The 24,224-nt window shown below is 43.5% G+C and overlaps 1 protein-coding gene across 3 annotated transcripts in view; it reads left to right on the forward strand.

Moving 5' to 3' along the window:
* SEC14L1 (SEC14 like lipid binding 1) overlaps nt 1-24,224 on the forward strand; it is a 54,122-nt gene that overhangs the window by 22,077 nt on the left and 7,821 nt on the right. For all 3 annotated transcript variants that reach the window (XM_073683977.1, XM_073683976.1, XM_073683978.1), the window contains exons 4-16: nt 12,595-12,744; nt 13,482-13,613; nt 15,801-15,929; nt 16,010-16,244; nt 17,591-17,700; nt 17,817-18,006; nt 19,447-19,535; nt 20,094-20,164; nt 21,307-21,478; nt 21,577-21,711; nt 21,807-21,941; nt 23,262-23,513; nt 23,587-23,765. In XM_073683977.1, coding sequence (XP_073540078.1) covers nt 12,595-12,744; nt 13,482-13,613; nt 15,801-15,929; nt 16,010-16,244; nt 17,591-17,700; nt 17,817-18,006; nt 19,447-19,535; nt 20,094-20,164; nt 21,307-21,478; nt 21,577-21,711; nt 21,807-21,941; nt 23,262-23,513; nt 23,587-23,765 — 1,979 coding nt within the window. The remainder of the gene's footprint in view (nt 1-12,594; nt 12,745-13,481; nt 13,614-15,800; nt 15,930-16,009; nt 16,245-17,590; nt 17,701-17,816; nt 18,007-19,446; nt 19,536-20,093; nt 20,165-21,306; nt 21,479-21,576; nt 21,712-21,806; nt 21,942-23,261; nt 23,514-23,586; nt 23,766-24,224) is intronic.

Below are 24,224 nucleotides of genomic sequence, written 5' to 3' on the forward strand. Positions count from 1 at the left end.
ATCTGAAATGGTGTACTAGAAACTATCTGCAATCCCAGTTGAGGCACACAGCTGCTCCGCCGTCTTGCTGTATGGGGAGCCTGGACTGACCTGATTTAGGGATATAAGGAAAAAATTACGGTCGTTTTTTCCCTTTTAATAAAGGTTTCTGGAGATGGCAGAAAAAACGAGTGCTCATCTCTCCTGCTGACTTTGGGTTGTGACTGTACACTTTATTGTTTTGCATTTTTGGGGTCATTTAGATTAACAGATTTGCGGCATTAAACAGGCGCCGATTGGAAAATATTTACTGATGAACGCTCGTTTTATAGCCTATTTACACATGGAGATCGCGCTTAACATTGCACTCTGAACGATCTGTAATAGATCATTCCATGCACATGTGCTGCCGAGAACCATATCCGCCCAAGCCCTTTTTACATAGGATGATGAGCTGCCTAGAACTATGGTCTTTTGTGCAGCACAAATGGTTACTCCCGCTGTACGAGTGCTTTCCTTGTTCATCAGAAGTTCGTCAGTCTGCTTACACTGTAAGATTGTCATGAAGGAACATTTGTAGAAATTTGTTTCAGTGCAAATGCAACTAATCCCCACTTTTAATGAACCTCCTGACTCCTCCACATAGAATGAGTGCTATATGCCCCAATGTGACATTAGTCACATCTTATCAGAGCACCATCTTTCTTGATGTATAATAAAGCTGGATAAGGCTATCATTTTTTTTTTCCTTTTGAGATTATTTTTTTTTTATCTTTTGTAATCTACAGTTTTGCTTATCTCAGCATTTAAAGCAGCTGGTTATGATGAAGATGCAAACATACAAGATGCTAATGCAGCGCTCTGTTCTTAATCTTGAAGATGCTGGCTTGACTTTCGCAAAGATTTTCCACCAACTTTTTTTTAACCTTTTTTGAGCTTTGCTCAAAGACATGTTGATTTCAGATGAAGTCTGTAATGTTTCATGTCCCCACGCAGCCATCAAAGATGACCATAATGCTGAGTATGAATAGGGGAAAAATGAAGTGTAAATGTGTATCAGTATAGTAATTTGCGGATGCATGCAATTTATTATGACTGCCTAAACATCTAAGGCAGTGATGTCAAACTCAAACACAGAGGGCCAAAATGAAAATTTTGGACAAAGTCGCGAGCTAACCAGTATACAGAATAATGGGCCCCACATAGTCCTCCATACAGAATAATGGGCCCCACACAGTCCTCCATACAGAATAATGGGCCCCACATAGTCCTCCATACAGAATAATGGGTCCCACATAGTCCTCCATACAGTATTATGGGCACCACATAGTCCTCCATACAGAATAATGGGCCCCACACAGTCCTCCATACAGTATTATGGGCACAACATAGTCCTCCATACAGAATAATGGGCCCCACACAGTCCTCCATACAGAATAATGGGCCCCACATAGTCCTCCATACAGAATAATGGGTCCCACATAGTCCTCCATACAGTATTATGGGCACCACATAGCCCTCCATACAGAATAATGGGCCCCACACAGTCCTCCATACAGTATTATGGGCACCACATAGTCCTCCATACAGAATAATGGGCCCCACACAGTCCTCCATACAGTATTATGGGCACCACATAGTCCTCCATACAGAATAATGGGCCCCACACAGTCCTCCATACAGAATAATGGGCCCCAGATAGGGGTGGCAGTTCTTGTGTCACGGGCCAAATATAACTACCTTGCGGGACCGATTTGGCCTATGGGCCAGAGTTTGACATGTATGATCTAAGCTAAATAGGTAATTTTAATGTTTGTCTTGCACATAAGTTTCTGTTTAACTGGTGAGTCCTGTGTCCCTTTGCCTCTAACTATTCCCAAAGTTTACTATAAATAAATATCTATGGTTGCAACCCCCCCTATAATCAATAATTAGGGGAAAGACACTACACAAGAAAAACGTGGCACTACCATATTTCTCTTTTCAATCCACTGAAGTGCATTTTCTGAGGTCTGATTACGCTATTTGATTCCACAAAGAGGTGCTCAGCCGATTTAAAAAAACAAAACAAAACAAAACGTTTTGTTTCTGGAATGAAGGATTTTTGGCGGCACTCCCCAAATGTGATTAAAACTCCTCTTTATTACATTGTGTTAAAAGCGAGGTTACAGGCAAAGGAAATGTCTGCAACACGTGCAGGTGATGGCTGTTTTGCACTTACTGGAGAGTCTGCGTGCCTGAAAGTGAGTGGAACGACAATACCCATACAATGCCCAGAATACCTTTCCATCAATCTTAAGTGGTCGCTTTAGTCCCTTTTGTCGTTAGCTACATGCGGTTATGGTAGTCTTTTATAATCAGATAATCATCATTGGATCTGTAGCTTTTCTCTCCCATATCATGTCTTCTTTTTTTTATCACAAAAAGTTATCCAGGTTGGCCATAAAGAACTATTAGTTAAAGTAGGCCCTTCACCAAATTTTTCATATTGAACTGTACACACAATGTAACACAATGTAACACAATGTAAGTGGCGCTGCAGGGCGTACTAAAATGTATTTATTTATTTTTGGGGGGGATGAGGTGGGAGTTGGTTGTTTTTTTTTTTTTTTTAAATTTGCCTCTCTGCTGCAAAGATATTAGCAGTCAATGCATTTGGCACCTAATCAGTTAACTTTTAAGTCGAAGTGGGTGTTATCATACACTGCTCAAAAAAATAAAGGGAACACTTAAACAGAATCTAACTCCAAGTAAATCAAACTTCTGTGAAATCAAACTGTCCACTTAGGAAGCAACACTGATTGACAATCCATTTCACATGCTGTTGTGCAAAAGGAATAGACAATAGATGGAAATTATTGGCAATTATCAAGACACCCTCAATAAAGGAGTGGTTCTGCAGGTGGGGACCACAGACCACATCTCAGTACTAGTGTTGAGCGAGTATGTTCTGTTAACCCTTTCGCCGAGTATGCTCTGGCCGAGCACCGAGTATTTATAGCTGCTCCGGTGATGTGCTTGAATCACTCTGTGTGCATGATTTGCTACTGTTAGACATTCCTCCCATGTAATAAAACTGTCAAACCGTCGCAAATCAAAGCGATTTAACCTAATCACCGAGCTGCTATAAATACTCGGAGCTCGGCCCAAGCATACTCGGACAGAACATACTCGCTCAACACTACTCAGTACCAATGCTTTCTGGCTGATGTTTTGGTCACTTTTGAATGTTGGTTGTGCTTTCACACTCGTGGTAGCATGAGACTGACTCTACAACCCACAGAAGTTGCTCAGGTAGTGCAGCTCATCCAGGATGGCACATCTATGCGAGCTGTGGCAAGAAGGTTTGCTGTGTCTGTCAGCGTAGTGTCCAGAGGCTGGAGGTGCTACCAGGAGACAGGCCAGTACACCAGGAGACGTGGAGAGGGCCGTAGGCGGGCAACAACCCAGCAGCAGTTGGAGGAAAAGGAGGAGCACTGCCAGAGCCCTGCAAAAAGACCTTCAGCAGGCCACAAATGTGCATGTGTCTGCACAAACTGTTAGAAACCAACTCCATGAGGGTGGTATGAGGGCCCGACGTCCCTAGATGGGGGTTGTGCTCACAGCCCAACACCGTGCAGGACGCTTTGCATTTGCCACAGAACACCAGGATTGGCAAATTTGCCACTGGCGCCCTGTGCTCTTCACAGATGAAAGCAGGTTCACACTGAGCACATGTGACAGACGTGACAAAGTCTGGAGATGCCATGCAGAGCGATCTGCCTGCAACATCTTTCAGCATGACCGGTTTGGCAGTGGGTCAGTAATGGTGTGGGGTGGCATTTCTTTGGAGGGCCGCACAGCCCTCCATGTGCTCGCCAGAGGTAGCCTGACTGCCATTAGGTACCGAGATGAGATCCTCAGCCCCTTTGTGCGACCATATGCAGGTGCGGTTGGCCCTGGGTTCCTCCTAATGGAGGACAATGCCAGACCTCTTGTGGCTGGAGTGTCAGCAGTTCCTGCAAGATGAAGGCATTGAAGCTATGGAATGGCCTGCCTGTTCCTCAGACCTGAATCCGATTGAGCACATCTGGGACATCATGTCTCGCTCCATCCACCAACGTCACGTTGCACCACAGACTGTCCAGTAGTTGGCGGATGCTTTAGTCCAGGTCTGGGAGGAGATCCCACAGGAGACCATCTGCAACCTCATCAGGAGCATGCCCAGGCGTTGTAGGGAGGTCATACAGGCACATGGAGGCCACACACAATACTGAGCCTCATTTTGACTTGTTTTAAGGACATTACATCAAAGTTGGAACAGCCTGTAGTATGTTTTTCCACTTTAATTTTGGGGGTGACTCCAAATCCAGGCCTCCATTGGTTAATAAATTTGATTTCCATTGATGATTTTTGTGTGATTTTGTTGTCTGCACATTCAACTTTGTACAGAAAAAAGTATTCAATGTGTTATTTGAGTGTTCCCTTTATTTTTTTGAGCAGTGTATTTTTCACTGAGGGGTGTACTTGCCCAGTCCTCAGCAGGCCATTAGACAGCAGAAGAAGACTACTCCCCCCCCCCCCCCCCCCTCCCACTGTAGCTTAGGTTTCGCAATGATTGAGATGTAATGATACAGCTCTGATCTCCTGGTCTAACCTCCTGCATGATTAGAAATGATTAACACCTTTCAGATAAGGTCCCTGTGGGTGGAAAGGCCGCACAGCTGAGTTTAGCTGTGTAGCATTACAAACCCTTCTATCAGGTCTTCTCTCTCGTAGCACTGTCAGCTCTGCTTTAATGCCCCTCACTCCCCCCTCCCCCACCACCCCATCCAGAACGGTGTCAGTAATCTCACATGTCTATTGTGGTCAGAAGTTGCTGTCATAGGCTATAAAATCCTGTCAATAGCTTCGGTGCCTATAACTTCAGCTGAGCATTGACCAGTTCAAAACTTGAGTGGATACCTTTAATAGGCTGTACCCGGACGTTCATCAGGATTGACACACCTCAAGTCTCCATAACCTATAGCAATTGGATTACAGGAAGAAGAACAATACGGGTGAATAATCCTTGTCCAATCCAGGCTCAGTCTGTTTGCTAAGGAATCCCTTCCTAGTAACTGTCCATTCAAAGTTATTGTCAGGCATCAAGTCCCCAGGCAACCAATCTGGCCTGCATTGCTCAAGCTTTAAAACCTTTCAGTAAGACCATCCACAATACCCTGTACAGTTGTTATAGTATAGCATGGGGGAAAACAGAGTGATGTATGCAATGAAGAGATTGAAGTGCTTGTCTGAGTGCCAGGACCCCTTGGAACAGCTGATGGTGAGGGTATGGAGTCAGACCTCCACTGATCTAATACTGATGGCCTATCCCGTGGATAGGCTACAAATATTGTAAACCCCAAAAATCCTTTAACAAAACCAAATTGTGGGCAGTAGCTATTTTTAGACATATTTCATCACTGTATAGATGGGTCTTCTAGATGACTGCCCCCATGGGGCATAATGTCCTGTCCTATATATAACCATATTCTTCCCAGGAGCAGACACTGACTTTCATCTCTTGCTGCTCTCTTTGCTCTGTTCTTTTGTGTCCCAAAGCGGTGTACAGCTGCGTTCCCTCTCTGTTCTGACCCAATTCAGTCAAAGGAGAATAAGTGGCTGTAGTGACGTATGGTGAACATGGCGAAGCGAGCGTTTTAGGATCACAATAGAAACTACTTGGATAATTGACTTCAAGGAATAGCTTCTGGATACAGTGAGACTGGACTTCTTCCCAGAGGTGCCGATGCTATGGCTTCAAGCTTTGTTAGGTCTGAATTAAATCTAAGCTACCCACCCTGGTGTTGAGGAACGGTCATGGTTTATCAGAAGTGACCCTATTCTTTGGCCGCTCGGCAGTACAACTAAACTGTTCAGTATTGTGCCACATCTTTAGCTTTCCATTTCATTTATACAGTAACTAAGAGCCCAGGGGACATTTTGTGCCCACCAGCAATAACATTGACTGTTCCAGGTATCTGTACTGCAATGTGTTATGCTACACGTTTGAGGAACAGGACTCATTGACCACTACAAACTAGTGCTAAGGAACAGTGCCCAAAGCAACCAATAAATTTGCTTCTTTACATTAGAGACCTCTAAGCAGCTCCACTTTTTTCTTTTGCACTAAAACCTCTTTTAAGGTGCCCATACACCATGGATAACGCACATGACTGATGTGCTCACTATAGGGAGAGCAAAGTAAGCCAGACACATCTGGTAGTGGCTCATCTACCTAGACACCTAAAGGATGGGGCGTTGGAATTAAAACTTCCTGACCCTTCTTTATCCCAGCATAATCTGTTGGGGAGAGTCAGAAGGCCCCCATACACATCAAAAGATCATCCAATCCCAACAAACTCTGCAGGGGGGACTTTATTTTAATGTGTATTGGACCTGTAGACCTAAAATCGTAGATATTTAATGAAGACTAATTGCATGTTTGCTTCAGCAAAGGCTCATTTATTGTGACTAATGTGCTATAAGGCTGTGTGCCCACGTAGCGTTTTTCAAGCGTTTTTGATGCGGAATTTCCGCAGCGGAAACGCTTGTAAAACGCTTGGTAACCCGCACCCCATGGTCCCCAAGGGGATTCCGCAAGTTCTATGCACATGCTGCGGATTTTTCCGCAGCGTTTATGCTGCGTTCAAAAATCCGCAGCATGTCAATTAATTTTGCGTTTCCGCAAGCAGAATTGCCTTTGTCCAATGCATAAAAAACGCAAGGCAATTCCGCATGTGGAAAACGCGTGATAAACGCGCGAAAAACGCGCGATAAATGCGTGCGGAATTCCGCATGCGTTTTTCCGGGAGAGGACTTGCAGAAATGAAGCAGAAATTTTATGCTTCTTTTCTGCAACGTGGGCACATAGCCTAAAGCTTTTGTGAGTACTGCAGTTATCCTGTTAAACACACTGATAACTCAGGTTTTCATATATCCACCATAAAACAGAGCAAATACCTCTTTAGCTAGCCTTTTTTTTTTTTTTTTTATATCCCTCACTGTGGTTTAAATATGAAGTACATTGGCTTGTGTCCTCCTGCTGGGTATTGAGGGGTATGTTAGTGTATGCTCTTCGGCGGATTATGTTGGGGTACCTTAGTTTGTCATTATGAAAGGTATACTGGGGTACCTTAGTTTATGTACTCTTGCAAGTTATACAGGGATACTTTGTGTTATGCCACCCTGTGCCGCAAGTGGATTAGTGGACCCACTGTGCCACAGGGCCAGGTCTGCCTAGGTAGGGGCATAGCTAAGTGGCCACCTGGTGTTGACTGTAGCTCCAGATGGTGGAGACAGGCTAGGCTGCAGGTAGCTGCCAGGTACCACTCCTAGTCAGATGCAGGTACTGCAGCAGCTGACACAGACTAGGGCTCCGTTCAGACTAATAGATACATTTCAGGATCGCTGACACAGAGACTTGGATAGGGGAATGTTTAGACACTGGCCGCACTGGGACCAGGGGACAATGTTCAGGGCACTGGCCGCACTGGGACCAGGGAACAATGTTCAGGGCACTGGCCGCACCAGTACCAGGGGATGATGTTCAGGGAGCTGGCCACACCAGAACCAGGGGATTTCTGTAACAGGACTGGCCGCACCAGGACCAGGGGACAATGTTCAAGGCTCTGGCCCCACCAGGACCACGGATTCGGGTTCAGGACCTGGCCACACGAGGACCTAACCACTCGCTAGCAGGTGAGACAATATGCAGAAGCAACAGCATTCATGTGTAACTCCTTAAGGGAGAGGGAGTCTTTTACACAGGATGACTCCCAGTAATACGCTGAGAGCCATCCAGTAGGTGAACTCATTATTCTAAATGCTTCCCAGCTGTTCACTGGGGGAATTTTACTATGTGCGTGCACTGCCCCTTTAAGAATGGTGAAGTGGTCCCGCGCACACACTAGGTCAGCTGCCAGGAAGTGTGGCAGGCACAAGCAGGAAACATGCCAGCAGAAGGGGACCATGCCGCGGGGCCAGAGCAGTGAGTATACCAGCGTACCTGCATGGAGGGGTATGGGAAGCCATGCAGGCTGGCAATGGTGTTACACTTTGGCTTATGTCCTCCTGTAGAGATTAGTGGGGTATGTTGGCTTATGTGCTCCTACTGGTTATACTGGGATATCTTGGCTTATGTTCTCCTGCAGGGTATAGTGGGTTATGTTGGTATATGTCCTCCTGCTGGTCATACTGGGATATGTTGTCTTATGTCATCCTTCAAGTTGTATTGGGGTATGTAGGCTCATGACTTCCTGTAGAGCATACATGTCAAACTCTGGCCCGTGGGCCAAATCTGGCCTCCAGGGTGTTTTTGCCCGTGACACCAGAACCACCACCCCTATGTGGGGCCAATTATTCTGCATGAAGGCCTATGTGGAGCCCATTAATCTGTATACTGGTTGGCCCATGACTTTGTCCAAGCTTTTCATTTTGGCTCTCTGTGTTTGAGTTTGATATCCCTGCTGTAGAGATTAGTGAGGTACGTTGGCTTATGTCCTCCTGCAGGGTATAGTGGGTTATGTTGACATATGTCGTGTTACAGTGGCATGTAGAAGATTGGGCACCCCTAGTTAAAATTACTGTTATTCTGAACAGTTAAGCAAGTTAAAGATGAAATGATCCCTAAAAGGCCTAAAGTTAAAGATGACACATTTCCTTTTGTATTTTAGGCAAAAAAAATAGCCTTTTTTTTTGTTTGTTTGTTTTTTTAAATTACTAAAAGGAAAATGGGCCAGTGCAAAAGTTTGGGCACCCCTGGAGATTTGTGGGCTCAGATAACTTTGGCCAAGGTTTCAGACCTTAATTAGTTTGTTAGAGTTATGGCTTGTTCACTATCATCATTGGGAAAGGCGAGGTGATGCAAATTTCCCAGCTTTATAAAAACCCAGCGTCCTCTAACCTTTTGCCAAAAAACATCAGCCATGGATTCTTCTAAGCAGCTGCCTAGAAAAATGAAAATGGTGGAGTTGCCCTTCCCTCAGTTCAAAATGTAATTAAGAAATGGCAGTTAACAGGAACAGTGGAGGTCAAGATAAGGTGTGGAGGACCAATCAAAATTTCAGTGAGCTGCTTGTAGGATTGCTAGAGAGGGAAATCAGAACCACGGCTTGACTGCAAAAGACCTTTAGAAAGATTTGGCAGTCTCTAGAGTTGTGGTACATTGTTCACTACTACTGTTCAGAGTCACCTGCACAAATATGGCCTTCACGGAAAAGTCATCAGAAGAAAACCTCTCCTGCATCCTCACACAAAATTCAGCGTCTGAAGTATGCATAAAGAACATCTAAACAAGCCTGATGCATTTTGGGAACAAGTCCTATGGACCAATGAGGTTAAAATAGAATGCTTTGACCACAATGATCAGAGGTATTTGTGGAGAAAAAAGGGCACAGAATTTCAGGAAAAGAACATCTCACCAACCATTAAGCATGGCGGTGGATCATTCATGCTTTGGGGTTGTGTTTCAGACAATGGCACGGGGAACATTTCACGGGTAGAGGGAAGAATGGATTCAATGAAATTTTAACAAATTCTTGATGCAAACATAACACTATCTGTAAAAAAGCTGAAGTTGAAAACAGGATGGCTTCTACAAATGGCTAATGATCCTAAACACACGTCAAAATCCACAATAGACTACTTCAAAAGGTGAAAGCTGAAGGCTTTACAATGACCCTCAGTCCCCTGATCTGAACATCATTGAAAATCTGTGGCTAGACCTCACAATAGCAATGCATGCAAGATGACCCAGGAATCTCCCAGAACTAGAAGAATTTTCCAAGGAAGAATGGATGAAAATCCCTCAAACAAGAACTGAAAGACTCTTGTCTGGCTACAAAAAGCGTTTACAAGGTGTGATATTTTCAAAAGGGGTTGCTACCAGGTACTAACCTTGCAGGGTGCCCAACCGTTTGCATCTGCCCATTTTCCTTTTTGTGGTTTATTTAAAATGTAAGAGATTAAAATGTGTGTTTTGTGGGGGTTTTTGGCCTAAAATACAAAGGAAATGTATCATCTTTAACTTTAGGCCAGGGGTCTCAAACACGCGGCCCGCGGGCCGCATGCGGCCCCTGAGGCTGCTTTATGCGGCCCGCAGGCACAGACCCCTTGACGATCCCGACCTGGTCCAGGAGGAGCCGCCGACAGCAGCGCTGAATTGCCGCACAGAGACTGTTTCCCAGCACTGCATTTCCAATGCCAGCCGCTGGCCAATCAGAGGCCAGCAGCTGATATCTGCGTGTCGGCGCAGCGAGTATGACGTCATTGCCATATGCAGATGTCAGCTGCTGGCCTCTGATTGGCCGGCGGCTGACATTGAAAATGCTGTGCTGGGAGACAGTCTCTGTGCGGCAATGCAGCGCTGCTGTCGGCGGCTCCTCCTGGACCAGGTCGGGATCGTCAAGGGGTCGGACTCTGTGGTGCCTGCGGGCCACATCTGCAGGAAGGACGCCGAGGGAACGGAGGACAGGTGAGAATCATCTTTTTTTTTTTTTTCTATTTTATGTGTGTGAAGAACCGCACAGGGGGCACAGAGCCACAACATGGGGACCGGGATGGGGCACAGAGCCACAAGATGGGGACCTGGATGGGGCACATAGCCACAGGATGGGGACCTGGATGGGGCACATTGCCACAAGATGGGGACCTGGATGGGGAACATTGCCACAGGATGGGGACCTGGATGGGGCACATAGCCCCAAGATGGGGACCTGGATGAGGCACATTAGTACAAGATGGGCACCAGGATGGGGAACGTTGCCACAGGATGGGGACCTGGATGGGGCACATAGCCACAGGATGGGGACCTGGATGGGGCACATTGCCACAAGATGGGGACCTGGATGGGGAACATTGCCACAGGATGGGGACCTGGATGGGGCACATAGCCCCAAGATGGGGACCTGGATGAGGCACATTAGTACAAGATGGGCACCAGGATGGGGAACGTTGCCACAGGATGGGGACCTGGATGGGGCACATAGCCACAGGATGGGGACCTGGATGGGGCACATTAGTACAAGATGGGGACTTGGATGGGGAACATTACTACAAGATGTTTTCCATTATTACTATATGATGCTAATTGTAAGACAATATTACTGTATGTGGCCAATTGGGGGAAATAAAATTGTAAAAAAAATAAAAAATAAAATAAAGCATGAAAAAATATTGGGCACTAAAAATGCTGTTTTATATGTAAACTAAAGTAAACACAAAAAAGTGCACGTTTATTATCGCCACATCCATAACGACCCAAGCCATAAAAAAATAAACACGGCAAAAATGTTCAAAAGGTGTATACAAAAAAAATGGTATCACTAAAAATGTCACATTGAACAAAGAATGCGGCCCCCCAAATTCAAATTTTTTCCATGTGCGGCCCATATACCCAGCCGAGTTTGAGACCCCTGCTTTAGGCCTTTTTAGAGATCATTTCATCTTCAACTTGCCTAACTTTTCACAATAACAGTAATTTTGTCCAGGGGTGCTCAAACTTTTACATGCCACTGTATATTGAAGTATGTTGGCTTGTGACCTCCTGCTGGTTTATGCTGGAGTATGTTGACTTGTGTCCTTCTGTAGAGAATAGTATGGTACATTGGCTTATGTGCTACTTTTGGTTATACTGGAGTTTGTTGGCTTATGTCCTCATGCAGGGGATAGTGGGGTACTTTGGCTGCTGTCCTCCTGCAGAGATTAATGGAGTTTGTTGACTTCTGTTCTCCTGCAGGTTGTATTTGGGGTTTGTTGGCTTGTCGTCCTGTTGGTTACACTGTGACACGTCGGATTATGTTGTCCTGCAGGGTATAGTGGTGTAGATTGGCTGATGTCCTTGTCATAAATGCGCTGCATCCTGCTGAGACCTTTTGGGGTATCTGGGATCAGAAGGATGCAGCAATTGGCAGATCGCAAGTCCTCTCGGCGTTTAACTTGAGTGGAGCGGATTGATTTTCATTTGGTGTGGAAGGGGTTAAGAATTCCTTTTTGATCCTGCTGGCAGTCCATATGCCTCTCTCAGATGCTGCATCTTGCTGCCACTGGCTCCTAGCTCCTGTGCTGGTTAAATGTTTCCCATGCTGACCTCCCCTGGAGAAGTTGTTCCAGTTTAAGCTGTGGACTTCCAGTTGTTTGATTTCTCCCTGTTTGTTTCCCTCCTTGTTTTTCTTTACTATAGTAGTGAGAGTAGTGTCTTGTTGCCCTAATCACTAGTTAGGGCTAGCTCAGGGCCAGCCAGGGCTTAGGCACGTGGTCGTGCATGGAGTGGGAAGGACCAGTGTAGGGACAATGGGGAGCACAGGGTGCATTCTCAGGTGAGTATTAGGGAAAGGGGAGACTCCTAATCGTCAGGGCACCCTTTACCTTCATTCCCTCTTGTGCGCCGCACGCTGGGCATTTCCTTGCTCCGGCGTGACGGTCCTCCTGCAGGTTAGTGCGCTTACTAGATTTATGCCACTTCATTTTTTGAATACCAAGTAAGTTGGCTGTGGTTTTGGATTAGAGTGCCTCTGTTTTCTGTGCAGATGTTTCTTGGTATTATCACCTTGATTTTTACTACATGGTGTTTTTTTCCCTTCCTCTCCTCTGTAGGCCTATGAGCGTCGGTTCCCCACTTGTCATCTCATTCCTATGTTCGTCGGTAGTGATATCATGAATGAGTTCCTCAGTGAAGACGGAGCAGTGCATGTGGTGGAAAGACGTTGTAAGCTGGATGTGGATGCTCCACGACTACTTAAAAAGGTCAGTCTAACTTATACGGTCATCTGTGCAAAATGTGTACTCTCCCACTAAATGTTTTATTGTTTATGAAAGCCCTACAAGGATCCTGTAAGATGAATTTGAGCTGATGGCTACATTTGACTTTAAAAAGGGTATTTCCATCTCCAAGATCCTAATATGTTGAAGGTGTAATAATATTAGCAAATACAATTAGAAATGTAGTATAGTTCTTCTGATTAGCTATGTCACTTACCTCATGTGTAGGGCATTGCAGTACCTTAGATATCCATGGCTAATGGCCACTTGCATAGGGACAGTTTGTTGTTAGTGGTCTTAACATGGATATCTAAACTACTGCAATGCCCTGCACACGGGGTAAGTGACATGGCTAATCAGGAACTATACTACGTTTCTAATTGGAGGTATTTGCTAATAATATTTTTACACTACTACATATTGGGATAGGATCTTTTAGATGGAAATACCCCTTTAAGCGCTAGGATATTTTTTGGCACGTATGTCGTGTGGCTACCGCTAAATGGTGTGACAGTAACGTTGCTCATTCTCTGCCAAGCAAGGAGTTGTTCCTGTATTCTCTATGCAGGTGAGAATGGTTGAATGGTAGATATATTTGATTGTGTGCTGCTTTGGGAGAGATCAATTTTCTTTATGCATTTAATTTTTTTCTTCACATCGAAAGAAATCAAGCCATCAGTGTATCACTGAAGTCAATAAAAGACTTTCTTCTTGTCTTTTAGATTGCAGGAGTAGATTATGTGTACTTTATCCAGAAAAATTCCTTAAACAGACGAGACCGCACTCTGAACATTGAAGCTTACAACGAAACCTTCGCCAGCCGTATTGTAATCCATGAGTATTGCTGTTACACTGTAAGTAGTGCCATGATAAGAAAAGGAAGGTACATCCAGCTCTGGGTCCTCATAAAAATTCTTCATTATTGCAAATCCATAAAAACTCCAGACAGAGTAATCACATACGCGTTTCAGACAGTTGCGTCCTTTAGTCATTGCATATATACTCTAAACTAGAACTAGACAAACTATATATAGGTCATGTCCTGAAGCAATGCAGCTCTAATTACTCATTCACCATCTGTTCACCATTTAACCCTGCTGGGTGAAGTTTTCTCATGGTCAAAATCTCTATAATGTGCAATCACTGCAAACAACATACATATATGTATAACAACGTGTATATAGAATTAGATCCAATAAAAACACATACAAAATGTACAAATAAATAAAAATATATCCACAATCAAAGAGTCAAATATACAAATCTTACTCATAATGATGTATATATTGGTGCCATTATAGTTGCACTTCAAATTTGCCATCAAACCTATATTATACAGTAGTTCTACTTATAGGGGTTGTCTAGTTTTGAGTGCAAAGTCTGCATTCACTCTATATGCCTGCATACTTATCGTGACAGCGAGAGCACTGCATGCTGAATTCCCCGATTATTGCTGGTGCGAATAAGTGGTCACATGCCTACTAGTCTCATCCAGCTTCTCTCAATAGAAGTGAATTGAGAGGAGCTTAACACGTCTAGTCGGCACATGACCGCATGTATAGAAATCGCATGTGACCGCTCACTCGCACCAGCAGTATTGGGAAACTGTGACCAGGTTCGCACTGTACCCTGTCACAATTTAGAAATGTGCAGTAACATTGAGTGACTGCAGACTTTGCTCTCAAGCCTGGACAACCCCTTTTAATGAGATCGGCCAGAATTGGCTCGATTGAATCTGGTTGTACTGTGATTCCATACATATTTCATGGGTAAGCGTATATCTGGGGGAATTTTTTTTTCTTTTTTCGCTAACTCCAAATAATCCCTTTCATGCTTGATGTGAAATCTGACCCAAGCATTGTCTGCATGTGCTTTAACCCTTTCGCGACCTTGGGATTTTCTGTTTTTGCATTTTAGTTTTTTTGCTCCCCTTGTTCCCAGAGCCATAGCGTTTTTATTTTTTGGGCAGTATGGCCGTGTGATGGCTTATTTTTTGCGGGACGAGTTGTACTTTTAAACGCCATCACTGGTTTTACAATATCGTGTACTGGAAAACGGGAAAAAAATTCCAAGTGCTGTGAAATTGCAAAAAAAAATGCAATTCCACAGTTTTTTTTTTTTCCCCACGTTCACTGGATGCTAAAACTAACCTTCTATTATTATTCTCCAGGTCATTACGAGTTCGTAGACACCAAACAAGTATAGGTTCTTTTTTATTTAAGTGGTGAAAAAAAAATCCAAAGTTTGCTAAAAATAAAAAAAATATGGTGCCATTTTCCGAGACCCGTAGCGTCTCCATTTTTCGGGATCTGGGGCCGGCTGAGGGCCGGGGTCACTGATGGGCAGGGCTAATGCCGCTCTTCCGACGCGGCGATGTTAAATGCCGCTGTCAGAGATTGACAGCGGCATTTAACATGTTAACAGCCGTGGGTGGATCGCGATTCCACCCGCGGCTGTTGCGGGCACATGTCAGCTGTCATAATCAGTTGACATGTGCCCGGTTCAGTGCAGGCTCTGCTCCGGAACCCTCACTGAACCGGGGGTGATGGCCTGGGGCGTACTAATGCGCCCTGGGCCATTAAGGGGTTATAGGGGTTGTCCGGCCTTGGAGTACAAGTCTGCAGTCACTGTATGTGACTGCAGACTTGTGAATCCTCTCAGTGCATGCACTGTGAGGAGTCACTGGCCTCGGTAGTAGAGGATGCGGGACCACAAGTATGTGATTTGCATACATACTGTCACGTGTCGAATAGATATTTGCACGTCTAGTCAGAATGTGGCGAAGTATACAAATCGCATACTTGCAGTCCCATGACCTCCTTGCGCTGGCACCAGGGAATGCTCACAGTGCTGCTGTGCTCGCGATGTGAGGACTTTTAACTCTGCAGTCGCATATATTGACTGTAAACTTGTTCCCTAAAGCCGGACAACCTCTTTGACCATGGCAATGCTTTAAAATGTTTTTGTGCAAGATTTGAAGAATATGTGAATAAAACAACTATATGCTGTACGTGACACATCCTTCGTTTTCTGACCACCAGGTACACCCTGACAATGATGACTGGACCTGCTTTGAGCAGTCTGCTAGCCTGGATATCAAATCATTCTTTGGATTTGAGAGCACAGTAGAGAAAATTGCCATGAAACAGTACACCAGCAATATCAAAAAGGCAAGTGACTACCAATCATGGTAGACCCTGTGTTACAATTCAACACCAGTGCATCTATGAGGTTTGTTTTTCACCTTCAGGGTAAAGAAATTATCGAGTATTACTTGAAGCAAATGGATGAGGAGGGCATTACAAAGCTGCCTCGATGGTCTCCAGCTCCCAAGCAGCTGCCAGAGTGTCCGACATCTACCTCAACTCATTCTGTCTCACCTGCACAAAATATACCAACCCTGACTTCTAGCGATGGGCAAAGTAGCAGAGATGGTCCTCCTACGTCATCCAGCCCTCCAGAGGTGCTCAGCAGTACTCCAGATGGTGCGTGTTGTGAGAGCTGAAATGTTCATTTTCAATTTTGTGTTTTGGGTCAGCCTTACCTATGCTGTGTACACTTCTGCACCAGCACCACCGCTGCCACATATAAGGCCCCCATAACGTCATGACTTTGCGTTGGGCGTAGTCACTAGGCCTCTTGCGATACTGCGGGTCTAGTAAGCGGTGAAGGCACTTAGGATGCCAGACAGAGGATTGCACTGCCATAGTCCATCTGCCACAGAGGACTGAACTGGACACTGGACCCATGTGTTTTTTTTTTTAAAGTCTTGCTCATCTTTACTTTTGCTGTAGCTCATAAAGTCGAGTATCAATATAGACGGACTTGTTCTAGAGGATTTTTTTACTATTTACTTATTTTGGATATATGCAAAACAAAAATACGGTAGTTTTACTGTCTTGTTTGTTTCGATGCATCTAAAATAGGCATCAACATTACAATTTATAAAAATATTCCACTTTTATTTTCTATTAATGTATAGCTTTCCTTGAAACCTATGAGACTCCACACAAATAGAGTAGTCTGACCTTCCGATCGGGTCGCTGTCTGTCTGAATAACCCATCCTCTGGACAGCTGGGAGTACAGCTGCTTAATTGGTGTTTGCTGGTAGTCTTGAGACACCAGGTTTCCAAAAAGACAATTGAAAGTGATTAATCCAGGTGAATTGCACAGCTGCTTCCTATTTCTTTTTTACATGGTTTTTAACAATAGACTTTATTGCGGAGAGTTACACCACCTTTAAATAATTTTGTAGTCCTATGATTAATTCTACCTTTTTATGCTACAAACATAAGTTGTAAGCATTGCTCTAAAATAATTCTCTACAGTTATCACCGTGCTCTAGGTTGTTATATCGAAGTTTGAGGATCTCGATCGAGGGTACTGTATCTCAGACTAGGGACACTGCTGATTGTCATGTTTAAAGTGGATCGTTCACCAGATTTGCAATCCAATCTGTACATTATTAAATAGATCTTCGACCTGATGAGGCTGATGCACTTACTTTGAAGGTCTGACTGGCAACTGGCTCAACATTAGAGCCGCCTGTCGGTCAGTGTCGGGGGCGCAATTACAGCTGCCACTCGCTATTTACTGAGCTGTGGCTGAAGCCGTGCCAGCCCATGCGGACGACTGTAAGCCCTAGGCTGCACGGAGGAATAAAGTTAGTTTCCCCCCAGCAGCAGGGCTCTCAGTGCAGGTGCCGGGCAAACCTGCTGATTAACACCATATCTGAAGGTTAATAATGTGTTTTGTGTTTTGGGTTTTTTTCGACGACAAGTTCCCTTTAACGTTCCAACGTTTCATGTCTGGTTTTGTGGTTCTATGTAGATAAGTTGGAAGCGGATTACATCAAGCGTTATCTGGGAGACCTCACACCTTTACAGGAGAGCTGCCTCATCCGCCTGCGACAGTGGCTGCAAGAGACTCATAAAGGCAAAGTAGGTGCTTTCTTTTCAGATCATTTTTACATGGAAGAATTATGATGGCATCCTCTTAATGTTTTGTGGTATGACTGTTGCATAAACATTGGCTAATCTCTATATTCTTTATGTAGATTCCCAAAGATGAGCACATTCTAAGATTCCTGCGAGCGCGGGACTTCAATATTGATAAATCCAGAGAAATCTTGTGCCAATCACTCACCTGGAGAAAACAGCATCAAGTAGACTACCTACTAAGCACATGGAGCCCTCCACAGGTTCTGCACGACTATTATGCTGGAGGCTGGCACCACCATGACAAAGGTTTGTACCTTGCCAGGTAATCATGTTTAGAAGATGTGAGACATTACAAGTTAAAGGGATTTTCCCATGAGCAGATCAATAGAAATGTCTGCACATACCACATCTCCTGTTAGGGGAAGCAAAAGAGAGTAGACAGACAGCATGGGATCCCAGCTGATTCTTTCTATGAGGTAAAACAGGCAGGGAAATGTTTTCCCTCAGAGAAACCAGCAGCTGCAATCCCGTACTGTCCTGTCTGTATACTCATTTGCTTCCTCCCCGGCCCAGGAGCTGTGGTATGATCAGACCATGTTCCTGCACGGTCAGACACAGCCATTACACAGTACACAGCAGGGGAACATTTATAAGATTATCTCTGCACAGGAACATTTTATTTAAACACATTCAATTGTGAAAGTTATTATTATTCCATGATCTACTGATTAAAATGTACTTTATTCATGGAAAAACCCCTTTAAAAATAAAAAGTAGTAAGTAATTCTATTATTCAGAGGTACGACAAGACCATTTCTAATGTCAATTTCCTACTGTTGCAAAGTCCAATCCTCCCCTGGGTGCTTGGTATAGTGTACAGCTACCTGCTCATAATCTGCGATAAAAAGGGAATCCAGTACATCCTTCTGGAATCCTTTTATAAGAAACTTTTACTTTTTTTTTTTTTTTTTTTTTTTTTTTTTTTTTTTTTTTTTAGAATATTCACAATGACACAAAATATAACATTCTATCTTCTTTTTCTGGCACTTGGTGGTATTCTTGATTTGTTTATTAACATTCACCATGATTGCAATTTTAATGGTAACATTTCTTAAGAAGAACTCCGGAGGGACGTACTGGATTCTCTTTTTGTTGTGGATTATTCTTGAGTAGTTTAACAGCAATTGCTTTATTGGACCGCAGATGTGAAATTAGTTATCAGAATTGAGAACCAGCCTTTGATGTTGTATAAGATTAGAGAAACATGGTTGCTTTCTTTCAGCGTCATCATCTCTCATGTCTATGGGCTGTGTCTGGTTGTGCTGCTCAGACTCTTACCATTGTCCCTATAACATTTACCACCAACCAGGTAACGAATATCTGATCGCTTGGGCCCCTGAGCTGTACTCTACTATTCCATCACCCCTATAGACATTGAGTGGAGTGGCATGGTCACGCATGAGCTCCCCACACTATTCAAATGCCTTCTCTTTGTGGTTTTGAGATCAGTGAGATCCCCAGCCATCAGACCTTTTATCATTTATATTGCTCTATGATTTGCAGCAAAAAAAAAAATACATTTTATATGGAGTCTATGACTTATTTCATAGTTTTTGACATATTCTGACCTATTTGGATAGGAACAGAAGCCTCGCCAATTCCAAGAAAGATATGGCAGTAGCACATCTTAACACACTAAGTTCTGAAGTTATTCTTGACTCCTTTAATATGTGTCTTCCATTGCAGATGGTCGTCCATTGTACGTTCTAAGGCTTGGACAGATGGACACTAAGGGTTTGGTCAGAGCCCTGGGTGAAGAGTCCCTACTCAGACACGTAAGACGACAGTGACACTCTATAATATCAGCACCTCCGCACACAAAGGAATAGAAAATTCTCAGACTATGCTCCTGGTCATCACCCCATTGCTCCCACAATAATTTTGTGGAAAGTTTTGACACAACTGGAGAGTCATAATTTGGAGACTACTGCATTGATGGCTATGGAAGCATATGCGCCTTATTAATTTACACAGCTTGCAGGCAAAGGCTGCGTTCACACATCAGTATTTGTAAGCTAAAGCCATATTTTAGACACACTCTTAGTTTTGGCTAATAATTACTAATGCAAACACTGCTGTGTGAGTGGCCATAAGCTGAGTAGCATCAGTTCTCATCCTTGGTTCACACATGTTGGTTCTAGTAGGAACCATCAGATTTCCATTGCTTTTTAAGAATCCATAAAAGAAACAGATCTCTCATATCCATCATGGATCCTGTAAAGCCGTGATGCTAGTGTGCTTAAAGCTTAATCAGTGTTAGCTTGGTTGTTGCTGTTTTTTTACTACCTCTTTATATTCAGGGTATTACTTTATTTGACTTTATTGTGAATTAGGTGCTCTCCATCAATGAGGAAGGACTGAGGCGATGTGAAGAGAACACCAATATATTTGGGAGACCCATCAGGTAAGCTTTGTTTGTTATTTTTGTCATGTACACCACAGGGAGGCTTACTCTGACATTGGTTTTTGGTGCCTGAGGGTTGGAGATCAACAAGAGAACCTGTCACCAGGTCTTCCCTATATAAATTGTATCCACCACCTTTCAGTCATCTTTAATAGCACTACTGCAACCTCTTCATAAGAGCCCAGCCCCCCCCCCCACATATCTAAGAAAATGCCTTTTATAATTGGCATCGTATGCTAATCGGTGTCGGGCGGTCAGATGGGCTTCTCCGGACCGTGCTCAGTGCCTTTTACTTCCCCTCATTCGCTGTCCTGCTGCATTGATTTGACGTGGCTGACATCTCCTGCATCATCCATACGATCTGTTCAACTCTCACATCTGGGATCAAGATCAAGGTCTGAGAGAGCGCGATGATGGGGACAGAGGTATTGTGGAGCGTGGTATTAAGATAATCATTGGACTGCTTGGTGCGGATTACATTTTGGTGCCAAAAGATTATAAAAGGAATTTTCTTAGGTATGCAAGGCTGCTATGTTCTTATGAAGGGATTACGGGAATCCCATTAAAGACGGCCAAAGGGTGGTGCATACAGTGTGTTTGTGTTTTTTTGCTAAGGGGAAAACCTGGTTACCTGTTCCCTTTATGCCTTTGAAAGGAACTTTTATTGATTAGAAGGTTTTCCCAGTATAATCTTTAGGAATCCTTGTAAACCATCAGCTGCATGATGGTGTAGAAATAATGCAAGTAACAAGCTCTCTTTAACAATTATGAGAGTATAAGTCCTTCAGTCGGCATCATCGCAGGTCATTTTGATGATGCTGATTTGGATGAGAGCTGCTAACGAGTCTTTTTTTGGCCTTTGTAGTTGCTGTATACTCCCATACACTAGTTCAGTAGGTTACCACTAGGTGGCTATATTGTGCTCCTATGGCATATAGTAAGTTACTCGCCTTTCTCCAGTGTAGCTAACATGATCATCTTTTGGCTCCAAAGCACCAAAATTTAGGAGCCAAACAATGTTTCCTTTAGGCACCAAATATCTGAGAACTGAGCGACCTCATACTAAATGTTATGATGACATCTTCCTACAGACTGAAGTAATTTATGTACTAGAAGTTTGTATGATGCCATCTTTATTGTAGCTCCTGGACATGTTTGGTGGATTTGGAGGGGTTAAATATGAGGCATTTATGGAGACCAGGTGTCAAAGCCTTACTGCGGATCATTGAAGTTGTGGAAGCCAATTATCCTGAGACCCTTGGACGACTGTTGATATTGCGGGCCCCCAGAGTGTTTCCTGTCCTGTGGACACTGGTAATATTTTCTAAAGCGATTATTATTATTTTATTATTTATTTTATTTATTTATTTTTTTGCAACCTAACATTTTACTGTCCTTTTTATTTTTTTTAGGTTAGTCCCTTCATTGATGAGAATACTAGAAAGAAATTCCTCATTTACGCTGGCAATGATTATCAAGGTCCTGGAGGGTTAATTGACTACATTGACAAAGAAGTAATTCCTGACTTTCTTGGTGGAGAATGTTTGGTAAGTAAGAAAAGGACCTTACACTGAATTATGTATTAAGAATAGCATCATAGTTTGATTAGGCTCTGACATTCATATCAACCACCGACTTGCAGTGTGAAGTCTCAGAAGGTGGGCTGGTACCCAAAGCCTTATACAGGACTCCAGAAGAACTTGAAAGTGAGGATATCCGATTGTGGACAGAGACCATCTACCAATCAGCTAGTGTCTTTAAGGGTGCACCACATGAGGTAAGACAGATAAGCTTATTACCTGGATCCAATTTTTTTTCCCTATGCTTTAATGGGAATCTGTCACCAGGTTTTTGCCACCTAATATAATGTAGAGACAGAAACCCTGATTCCAGTGATTTGTCACCTTAAGGGGCTGCTCAATTTGGTTTTCATAGGTTTTATCAAAACTACAGCAAACTGCCCAGTAAGTGTGAATATATGCTGCATATTTCACCATTTGCAATGTACGGCTAAACCACAGCATCTTCACACATCTTCAGTAACCAATAAATACTTCTATGGAACGTATACTTATTGGTTACCTTTTGAGTTAAAAATGTTGTACTAAGTTTCGGGCTGCTATCTTTATGCTTTAAGTTTCAGACCTCCTAATATGTGGTTTTCAATTTGCTCATTAAGACTTATGTGGGCTTGTCCCTTACAGTAAAACATGGTTGATGTAAGTTTTTTTTGCATCCAAGATGCTGCTGCCTTTTTTCTCATGTACTAGCACAGCTTCATTCCTGTACTGCCTTCCCCCTCTACAACCCATAATGGATTTCCTCTCCCTTGTTCTGACAGACATTGATGCTGTGGAGTTTGATTCCCCACCCCCTTCCTCCCTACAGAATCAGCCACGAGTGCTCTTATGCCACTTCTTACAACGTATGAGGTTCACACCACAACCCTACATAGGCTTTTTAGAGTGTGCATTCATTATCTGTGATCTATCTTCCATGATGACTTTGGTGTTTTGTTTCCATACACACACTGATCTGTCATGTACAACTTTCCTGCTGTTATCCCTAACACTGAAAGAAGAGAAAACAGGCAAAGCAGAGAGCACAACACAGCCCGAATCAGTTTGCTATTGGATCTGTGACAGAAGCATCGGAATAGCCAGCTATGTGAAGGTGTAACAGACTGTACTGCAGCAAAATATTAGGGATTTTTAAATGCAGACTGTAAAGTTCTTTTATTTTGCATGTTGTAAGAAAATTAACAGAATAATTATGCCGTAGAATTTTACATTTTATTTTTGCAGTGCATTTCATAATTTTTAGACTCCATCCAGTGACATTTATGGGGAGAAATCTGTTAATCAGTGGCTAGTGGTAAGATGGGCCGGCATATTCTGAATACAGTGGACTCTTCACTGGCTTATGCTGCAGAAAATGTAAAGTTCTCAAAATGCTGTAATGACATTCACCAATTAAAGCGGCCTGTCTGTTTCTACTTCATGCTACCCTCAGACAGGCCAGCAGGTTCTCTTAACCCTTGTTTTGTACTTGAAGCTTCACAACATGACATTTGTCCTTTTTGTATTTCCTTCTTTAGATATTAATCCAGATAGTAGATGCCTCTTCTGTCATCACCTGGGACTTTGATGTTTGTAAAGGAGACATTATTTTTAACATTTACCACTCAAAGAGGGCACCACAGGTCCCCAAACGAGATACCCTTGGAGCTCATGGCATTACATCTCCTGTGTGCAACAATGTGCAGTTGATTGATAAAGTTTGGCAGCTAGGACGAGATTACAGCATGGTAGAGTCTCCGCTGACCTGCAAGGAGGGAGAGAGCGTACAGGTAAATTGAAGTTTCCTTTAATTTTTTTTCCATTATTTGCTACCCCTTATATAACATTTTAACCTTTCTCCAGGGATCTCATGTGACCCGCTGGCCGGGTTTCTACATCCTGCAATGGAAGTTTCATAGCATGCCAGCCTGTGCCACCAGCAGCCTCCCACGTGTGGATGATGTTCTTGCCTCCTTACAAGTGTCTTCACACAAGTGCAAAGTCATGTACTACACGGAGATCATTGGCTCTGAGGATTTCAGGTATAAACCAATAGTTTTGTGTTTACCTACGTAATCTTTTAGGTTGTAAAATATTGATTAGCATCCACTGTAGCTCTCCCAGTTGTTCTGGAGAAAAGACTGGTTCTCAGGAGCAGCGCATGTAGAGTTACAAAAAATGGCAAATAAAGACACATGGATGCCTCCCCACCACCCATCTTTCACTGAAGAAAGACACCATGCACAGTCTGAACTGCCTTGTCAAACTGGGCTTCAAGGGAACATCCATCTTAATTTTGAAGCTAGCCCTAATTAAATGGTTTTTGTCTATGGTATCTGTGGAATTGCAGTTCAATGCCTATAAAATATTAAACCTATCAGCTCCTCTGCAAAGTTATATGTCCCCATAGTGATGGACTAAAACTGATCCTGCAGTCACGTATCGAACCTCTAATTTTTGCTGAACTACTGCATGTTCTGAAAATACGGAGAACAGAGTCC

This window comes from Phyllobates terribilis, unplaced genomic scaffold (genome assembly GCF_046119375.1).
Source record: "Phyllobates terribilis strain yellow unplaced genomic scaffold, ASM4611937v1 Scaffold_5__5_contigs__length_657084704, whole genome shotgun sequence".
Classification (NCBI taxonomy): Eukaryota; Metazoa; Chordata; class Amphibia; order Anura; family Dendrobatidae; genus Phyllobates; species Phyllobates terribilis.